General features: G+C 39.2%; 1 protein-coding gene across 1 annotated transcript; it reads left to right on the top strand.

Annotated features, from left to right (window-relative positions):
* The first annotated feature begins 4,852 nt into the window (after window positions 1–4,852).
* On the top strand, window positions 4,853–7,144 carry LOC125249684 (olfactory receptor 1M1-like). The gene is made up of 2 exons (XM_048162025.1): window positions 4,853–5,145; window positions 5,265–7,144. The coding sequence occupies exon 2, from the start codon at window positions 5,295–5,297 to the stop codon at window positions 6,264–6,266; it is 972 nt and encodes a 323-aa protein (XP_048017982.1). The 5' UTR covers window positions 4,853–5,145; window positions 5,265–5,294; the 3' UTR covers window positions 6,267–7,144.
* Window positions 7,145–9,861: the final 2,717 nt, after the last annotated feature.

Here is a 9,861-nt window from a genome sequence, read left to right as displayed (position 1 = left end):
TTATGTATGAGGCAATGCGCCACCGTAATATATAGCCAAGATGATCGTAAATGTGGTGTAGTATTTTATTGGCTCCTTACAAACTTACAAAGTTTTGGCCTTGATATATTTATCCTGTCATCCCCCCACGGCAATTTTAAATAATAGTTTTACGTTTTCATATGCATATTTCATATTAATTATGCTGGATTAGAACTCAACAATTATAATCATCTGCCAAATTTGTCCTTGATAATTCCATGTTGTTTTGTTGAGTTTAATGATAATGCTGTCCTAAACCTATAGCGGACAAAAACAACAGACTCATAGCCCTAAAGAGTGAGCACGCTTTCGACATGCAATTTTGAGAACACTAATGAAAGAGCGCGTTCTCTTCGCCTCAGGGGCGGATCTAGAAAATTATTTATAGGGTGGCAAAGGGGTGGCATGAGGTCTATGAGGGGTGGCAACACCTAAGCAAGCGCCCATGCATAGATTTTGGAGATTTATGGCCTGACATACACAATTGTGTTCACAAACATTGCATTACCAAAATAAATAAGATTTCAATATCCATCATGGCACCAAGTAAAGGCACTATATGAAAAAACATCAACAGATTTAAAATGAGTCTGACCTTGTATCACTAAAGGAGATGAGCAGTTTTATTAATATTACACAGGTTACTTCAATGGCATAAATTACATGTTTTAGTGCAAGTTAAAGAACAACAAAAACTTGTTTTTTGCAAACAAGTTTTGAGTTTCTGTTGTTAACAGAGGTGGGAATGTCTGTGTGTGTTCACCCAGAACAGCCTATCAACTACATACTCTAGCAACACCCCAGCAATTGCATAGAAAGAGCCTAGCAACCACCCAGAATCTCCTAGCAACCACCTAGCAACACTTTAGCAATCACCCAGAACATCTATATTCTAGCCAAATTGACCAAACTATTTATGTTTTTTAAACAAGACTTTAAGTTGGCTTTATCAAGCCAACATAAATTTGTCTTTCAAACTTTTTAATCTAGTTGAAATGAAACAATTCAATATTTTCTCACAACTATGCACCAACTTGTAAAAACCTCAAACTTCCAGGTCAAAATAAAATGTTTTAGTCAAAAACTTATTCTTGTCTGACAAAATCAAACTTTGGCCTCAGATGACACATAAAACTTAAATACACAGACTACTGCATTGCCCAGTGAACACTAGTGAGATCAATTGATATAACACTGTAACAAAAATACAGCTTACTGGGATTCAGGAATTATTTTGCAGCTCACTGTCTACTACACTATACAAAAATAAATTTACAGATACAGTAAAATACAGCAATGATTTTTTTCTTTCTTTTTTTTCATTTTACTATTGTAAATTGATCTGGCAGTAGATATGTATGAACTTGGTATGCACCACAATACAGTATACTGTCAATTACAGTAAAACTAAATTCAGCATCCTCTGCACATTTGGCCAAATTTTATTACAGTATATAAGGTACTATAGCAGTGTATTGGTCTTCTGACACAAGACAGTCATTTCTCAGTTCTGCAAAATACAGTATAACAAATATCTACAGAGAAAGTTGACAGTCACAAGTTTGAGGGTATACAGCGTGCTACAGTTTACTGTACATAGTGAAATTTCCCTCATCCAAAGTACTGGAACTGTGTAAGTTTAAAACCCCTGTAAATTATTAATTCAGCTCTCGCTCAGATTTTGACTGGTGTGTCATCAGTTTTGCTACCTAATGTATTTGTCTTTGTTAAACGTTTTGAGAAATGTGTCTTTGTTTTAAGAACTGAGCGAATGGTTTGGGAAACTGGGCCAACTGAATCACTTATAATGTGTTAGCAATCGAGAAAAGCTAAAATACATTTAGATTCTTACCTAACTAGTTTCTGTGATCGGGATCTTCTTATTGATTTCACGTTGCTGTTTCGTCGGATGGCAAAAAGACCTTTATCCATGATAAAAGTGGAGCGGGCAGTCGGTTAATCAGCTCGCAAAAAATTACGAAAATTAGAGGACTTCTGAGTTAGCCGACAAGCAGTAATTTTCCGATTCACAAACAAATGGAAAACAATTCGTAAGTGAACCTGACTGCACTGTGTTTTTGACTCCCAAAGAACCGGCCCATAAGAGTCATTTGTTAATGAAGCGGACTACATTGGGCGCGCTGCGTGCGTGTGCAACCGTCATGCAGCTTATTGAAAGACGTGTTTTCTTGCCATTATGTTGCAATACGCTGTCTTTTTTATGTCATCACATTGAAGCGCCGCTGCTGAAAAGCAGTAGTACTTGAAACACTGCTAACATTTATATTTTATTCTCTTATAATTTTGGGGTGGCAAAGCTTTTTCTTAGGGTGGCAGTTGCCACCCCGTGCCACCCCGGTAGATCCGCCCCTGCTTCGCCTGTTGGACACTTCAAACACACGTTTGCACTGCCTGTTTGGTTTACCTGTTTACACGTTCATAACGAGCGTTCTGTCTGAATCAAAACACACGTATTCTACGCCTATTTTTGTTATGATAAACGCACGTCAAAAAGTAGGTGGTACAATTTCCATGATACCAAAGCGCGCGTTTAACGCACGCTTTTGATGCGTCAGTGTGCAATCAGACGTCCGACCAGGCGTTTATGAATACTTTGGCTTGCCATAGAGCAGAAGCAGCAGTGCCGCGATCGTTTCGGCACTGGGTCTATTTTTTGCTGCGCTGCTAACGCTCAATTAAAGTGAAAGTACACCTTTGATGGACAAAATAACTATGATTTCACACAAAAAGTGCTCAAAATGCACAGAATAAGCATATCTAGTGTGTTTTAACAAGAATTGAAGTAAGTCAGGAGAGAAAATTAATATTAAAAAATATTTATAGAAGATTTACTCATTTAAACTTGTTTTTAATTATTCAGTTTGGGTTAAAGTATGGTATATTACAGAAAACTAAACTAAACTAGCCAGAAAATATGATATATAAACATTATTTTAGTTATTACACAGACAGCAATTTAGGCTCTTGCATACCCAAATCAAACCCGAGTTTGCTGGCTTTTCGCCGAGTTTGCTGTCTTGTAAACATGTTCATGCGTCAGATGATGTAAAACACAAAGCTTACCTCATTCGTGTGCAGCAATGGATGACACGAGGCTTTTATTTATTTATTTATTTTACGTTTATATGTGAGTGTTGTACACCTTGCATGTTAACAAACTTTCAAGACTATCAAGTTTAACAATGAACAATTATAAAAACAAATTTATAGCTGTCTTTGTAAAGAAATGCTCACTTTATATGTAGCTTCGAGCCGCTGCTGTGACGCTGTACAAACGCTTCCAGTGTGAATACTCGCGCGTCTCTGCAGCTGCAGTTCACCTTCATGCGCTGCTAACACGCTGCTTCCGCTCTGATGCCGCTTGCGGTGTGAACCCGGCCAGTAAACAAATGACATAACATTATTTAATATTTGAATCACAGCTTATATAGTGTTTTGACATCGACAACCCAAGTGCATTTTACCTCAAACTTGCGACTAGTTAACTTGCTGCAGTAGCTTCTCGGGTCGACATTAACACGCTGACAAAGTTATATTCAGAATTAAACATATTTTTATACCACTTTTTAATGTGTATTTGTGTAAAGGTGTTCACGAGATACCAACCTTTATCGAACTTTTATCAACCTTTATCAACCTTTATCCGCTTGTTAAGTCATGACGTAAGGAACGCCGTTTCCGGGTCCAAGCCTCGACTCATTTCACTTGAGAATGCCATCGACGGCCGTTTATGAGCGCTATTTATTCATATTAATCAATCATTTTAAAAAGTTAAACATTTTAAATACTTACAGTCTACACAACAGTCTCCGTGCTCACAGCGTCACAGACATTAATATTTTAATGATTTATAAAAGATGAATCATTGTCTGGCCATCTGGGATTTTGGTATGGAGATAAAGGTTATAATTATATATTTTTTGTACTATTACACCACATCGTGTGTGTATATTAGCACCATTTGTTGTTTTCTTGTGGTATGAGATAGAGCTTTTGGACCCGGAAGCGCTGCCGCGTGACGTCAGACTACTCATGGAGACGCGGTGTGCACTGAGGGGAGGGGCTGTGTGTGTGTGTGCGCGCGCGTATGTGAGAGACGCAGGGAAAGGAAATGCAGCTAAACGTTATTTGCTCTATGAAAGACATTGATAAAGACGAAAACTAAGGACATTTAATCTATAATTTTTTTTATTTTAGTTAGTTTTGCCAAACACGCATTACAGTTTTAGTTAGTTATAGTTTTTTTTTTTTTTTTTGTAATGCCTCGTTTTTATTTTGATTTCAGTTAAGGACAATGTTTTTTCCCACCTAGTTTTCGTTTTTTCGTTCGTTTTCGTTAACGATTATAACCTTGCTCCTGACCCGTCATGGCATCCTACAGCCCCTGAACCGCCACAGCTGCCCGAGGCTCCTGACCCGCCATGACTGCCCGACTGCCTAAGCTCCTAGACCCGCCCTGGAGACCTCCGTACCTATCTTTACCCACAGTAACACACTAATGTGTGTTGCTGTCCTGATCCTTGTTTAATAAATATCCTGCTTCGTAGAAGTCCGATTCTGCCTCATCCCTGCTGCAGCTACACCAACTGTAACAAGAACACATCACTTTTCAAAGTAGTAGTATACAACACAATTCACTCATGAACACAGCACTTTTCTATATAGTGTAGTCTTTCACTGTCATCATGAGTATGTTGTTTGATTTTGATCAAACAATTGATAATCTTCCACTGTAGTTATCAGGACACATAATAGACAAACATTATGTTCACCTTTGAACTACTGTAATATGATGGTGCACAAATACGAACACAAAGAGTAGGTGTTGTAGAGATTGTTTTCAGATTATAAAACATCAATTCAAACAGTGGGGGGAGGGGACACTTACTACAGCATACAAAGATTACATCATTGTTCTCAAGAGATGAATCAGAAAAATATATTTGGATTCAGTAACTCAGGCAGTCAATTATCTCTGCAGCATGACAGAATAAGGATGAGCACTGGATTTACAGCTGTGTAATTAAAAGCAGCTCACAAGCGTTCAGACAGTCACTGTCATTGTTTGATCTGACTCCAAAAGATTTATGTTTATTTATACAGGTCTGTGATTCAAATTTTATGCAGCAAATATATTTGCATGTATAGTTTCCTCCATTTGAAAATAGCTGTTAAATGTGTGAATTGACAATTTATATAATTCTCTAAATTTCTGTTTTCAGCTTGTGCAAAACAACAAATGCAAAGCTGCAATGAGTTCTATAAATGCCAGTTTTTCCCAGAGTATCCTCATTGTTCATCCTGAATACTTTTTCATCATTGGACTTTCAGGTATACCGTACAGCACTTATTACTATATTTTCCTATTTATCACATATTTCTTTTCTATAATTGGGAACTCTATAGTCATTCTTATTATAGCTCTAGACCGAAACCTGCACAGTCCAAAGTACATTGGCGTGTTTAACTTGGCCTTGGCTGACATTGGTGAAATTAATGCACTGATTCCTAACATGATGAGGACTTTTCTGTTTAACTCACAGTACATTTCCTTCAATGCTTGTTTAGCAAACATGTTTTTTGTGTTCTTCTTCAGTTCTATGCAAAGTTTCACACTTCTTGTTTTGGCATATGATCGCTTCATTGCTATTTGTTTGCCATTAAGATATCATGCTCTTGTGAACAATACTAGTATGGCTTTAATTTTCACAGCAGTATATGTATTTAATTGTACTGTGGTGTCCATGATGGTGTCTTTTATCACCCGACTTTCATTCTGTGAATCTAATATGATACCAAGTTATTTTTGTGATCATGGACCAATTTATAGGTTGGCATGTAATGACAATAGCCTTAATAAGTTTATGGCATTTCTCATTGCATCTTTATATTTTATAGTACCATTGGTCATTATAGTCCTGTCATATCTGGGCATTTTTCTTGCTTTAACCAAAATTACATCTTGGGAAGGGCGTTTAAAAGCCCTAAAGACCTGTGTTTCACACCTTTTGTTAGTAGGAACATTTTTTCTTCCCATTTTCTGTGTATACTTTTCGCAACTCTTGCTGTCTCTCTCACCCAATGCAAGGGTCATCTGCACATCTCTGGCATATGCTGTTCCACCAATGCTAAATCCCATCATTTATGTCTTAAACACAGCTGAAATCAAAGATATAATTCAAAAAGTGTTTAGAAACAGATCTGTTGAAAGTATTTCAAAATGATTAAAATGTCTATGAATTTATGTTGTAAAAATGGGAATTAGATTACCCATATGAAGACTGCATGCTCAGGTCTCACAGTGGTTTCTATGATTTACAATACAAAATAATGTTATTTATATGCTTAATAATTTATGAATCCAGCTAATTTCAAATGTCTATATTGTAATGCTTGAATTCTTAGTTACTGATCCCAGGACTAAACAAACAGACAAACAACAACAACAACAACAACAACAACAAAAACACACTTATTTTAATTACTTTTTGTGAGCAATCATTATTATGTTGACATTTAATGTTAACATCTTTCACTGTCATTTTTTTCTCATGAAATGCTTGATTTTTTAAAATAAAACAATATTTCCTAATGTATTCCTAATTTAATTTGTAATACAGAGGACCATTTTGACGAGCATGATGGTCTGAGATCTGCTGATATGGCTCTTTTTATTGTCTTTCTGCATTTGTGGTTTTCTCATTTATTTTTCTTTGCTGTGCCGTAATTAATAAAAAGTGTAACACAGAGATGTTTTGGCAGTTTATTTAGAGTGACCTGGAAGGGACATGATCTTTTCTCTTAATTTTGTTGTGGCTACAACATCATAGACCCTTTTCATGTTACGTCATATAACGTTCTGACTCTAAGTGTGTGTACTTCCACCAGTGGAATGATAGTGCCACTAGCATTACGTTCACACAGTCTCTGGTACATCTGCCACAAATAATGCTAGAGCAGTGGTTCTCAACCAGGGGGCCTCAGTGGTCCTCCAGGGGGGCTGTGAGATAACTTAAAATTAATTTACATATATGAACATAATTTATTAATTTATTATTAATATGTTAAATAAATAAATAAATTAAAACAAATGACCTCTCTGCGTATTCTGTGTTTGTTTTGGAGCAGCCCAACAAGCCGTTTCTCATCACGCTGTGTGAAATACAGACTGCACAGCGATTCAGAACACCCAACCGCTTCATGAACATAGGCAAACTGCATCTCTCAGTTGGATAAAGAAAAACAGAGTCGCTAATAAAGTTTTGATGGATGATGATTGTAATAAGGTAAAGGCTATTTCAGTGACATACAGGAGTCATACATTAGGCATGTGCGAGTCTGTTATTATTGATGCACAAACAAGCCGTGCATGTGCGCTCTATTCTATTGAGTTAAATTAATATAAGATCAGATGTGTAATAGGTGATAGTTAGGGATGCACTGATACCATTTTTTAAACTTTTTTCTAGTACTCGCTGATACCGATGCCCATTCATTTACTAATTTCTCTCTCTCTCTCTCTTTTTGATGTTGCAGTTCCCTTTCGAAACGGAACTCGCATTGCATCCTAGAATGCTAATGGGGAACGCCTTCGTGGGAACCGGTGTCTGAAACGCTATCAAATCACAGCAATCGTATAGGCCGGCAACAGCCTATGATGTCACTACTAGTGCGACCCGAAACAAGTCATCCTCTTTCGTCTTTCAGGGACTGTTTTGTTTGAAGCGCTATTCAAAGGTAAGAACGGCTGTTTACAGACGTTTCAGTCAGTGTGCACATCCATGTATGGTTACCTGGTAACACACTTGACTCATGCGTCTGTGTGCGCCTTAAAACACTGTTTATATCAGGCTTGAGGCTGGGTCGATGATGAGACTGCTCCATTATTAGAACCCTTCTGTTGGTCCAGCGCAGGGCTTGTTAGTAAGTGTTTATTTCTTTCTGTTTACAGCAGTATGGCGGGCCTCATTTATGTTAAGGCCTCCGCTTTCTGTTTTCACAAGTTGAGCTTTGTAGGTCGCCTCACCGTTGGTGAGAATTGTTATATTTTCGGTGAGCTCAGCTCCCTATGGAGAGGTTTATTCACATTAAGTGCAGGCCTGAGAATGGACTGATGTTGGGTTCTGTTCCATTATTATTAACCCTACTGTTGGTCTGGCATAAGGGCTGGTTATTGAGTGCATTCTTTCAGTCTACAGCAGTATAGCTGGCCTCATCTACATTTAGGCCTCCATTTACTGTGGTTACAGGTTGAGCTTTGCAGGTTGCCTTTCTGGCGTGAGAACCATTTTACATTTAGTGACCTCAGCTTCCTATAGAAAGGAATAATAGGGGGGCTTTTATTCTTTTATATACCAGGCACTTCTCACCAGGACTGAGGCTGGACTAATGATGTGTTGGTTCCATCTTTTTGGACCCATCTGTGGATCCGGCACAGATCTTGTTAGTGAGCGCATCCTTTCAGACTGCAATGTATGGCAGGCCACTTTTACATTTAGGCCTCTGCTCTTTGAAGTCTCAGGTTGAGCTTTAGGTTACCTCTCTCTCTGTGAGAGCCATTACAAATTTAGTGACCTCAGCTCCCTGTAGAAAGGAATAAGGGGATATATTATTCTATGTTTTTTTGTACTGGGGCATTTAAACTGGGGCCCTGGAGCTCCCATTATTAAGGAAGGTTATCGTGGCACCCTTACTATGTGGCTCTTTTCTTTATGAGGTCTTAATAGTTGGAAGCATTAAGAACGAAATATCACCTGTAGTGAATGGCATGGTCTCCTTTCGATCTGAGACACTTCATACCTTCCCTAGGTCAAGTGAAGCGGTCTCCTCTCCCTTAGAGAGTAGAAGGCGATATGCTGAAGCCTCCGCTCCCCCGAGCTCCAGATAGATCATGACGGTAGGTGTTGGCCCTCTCTGGGCCACACTTGACATCACCCTGTGATGAGTGAGCTGGCTTCCTCTTGTATGAGAGTCTCTATTCAAGCCTGCTGCTCCATTTGAGCTCTAGGTAGTTGAGGTCTTTGACATTGGCCTACTGCAAGGCCACCTTGACAATCACCCTATAATGAGTATGTTGGCTTCCTCTCATTTGCCTCTGCTCCACTGAGCTCTAGGTAGTTGATGTCCTCAAGTGATGGCCTGTTAAGGCCACCTTGACATTCCCTGTGGTGAGTGTGTTGGTTTCCTGTCACCTGGAGAGTCCTTTTGTTGAAGCCACCACTCCATTGAGCTCCAGGTGGTCAGTTCCCCTGAGTGTTGTGTGAGCCTGCCTCCTTTCATTAGAGTTGTTAGGCTGAAGTCTCTGCTTTATTGAGCTCCAGCAAGGTCATGAGTGCATGTATGCTGGCCCTTCTTTTGGGCCACCCCGATATCCGGCCTAGGCTTGTATTCAGGAATACGTCTTTTTTGACAGAAGCGGTTCAGCTGTAGCTTTCCGCCTCCTAGCATGCAGTAGCCTGGAGTAGGCTACTCCTAGGAGAGACTAAGACTAGCAGCTAGTGATCCTAGTACGCCTCCTCTCTTTGTGAGAGTCGTGCCCGGCCAGGGCCTGCCTTCTGCATTAGGCTATTAATGTGAGTGTGAGTGAAAGGCCTTACGGCCTCCTCAATGTATCTAGGTTGATCTGAAAAGAGCTCTGTGCCCCATATGTGCCCAACACCAGTGATGCTCAGGTTGAGTGTGTCGAGTACTCCCCCTTTCAGGACGAGTTGAGCATGCTCCCTTAAAACTCAAGCATTAGCCTCGGGCCTGTGGCCATGTTATGCTAGAGTAGTACGCCCTGACTGAGGCCTCCTCATCAGCCCTGTCGCACAGTTTTGT

This window comes from Megalobrama amblycephala, linkage group LG16 (genome assembly GCF_018812025.1).
Source record: "Megalobrama amblycephala isolate DHTTF-2021 linkage group LG16, ASM1881202v1, whole genome shotgun sequence".
Classification (NCBI taxonomy): Eukaryota; Metazoa; Chordata; class Actinopteri; order Cypriniformes; family Xenocyprididae; genus Megalobrama; species Megalobrama amblycephala.
Note: the sequence above shows the minus strand (reverse complement) of the source record. Positions and strands in the feature narration are given on the sequence as shown.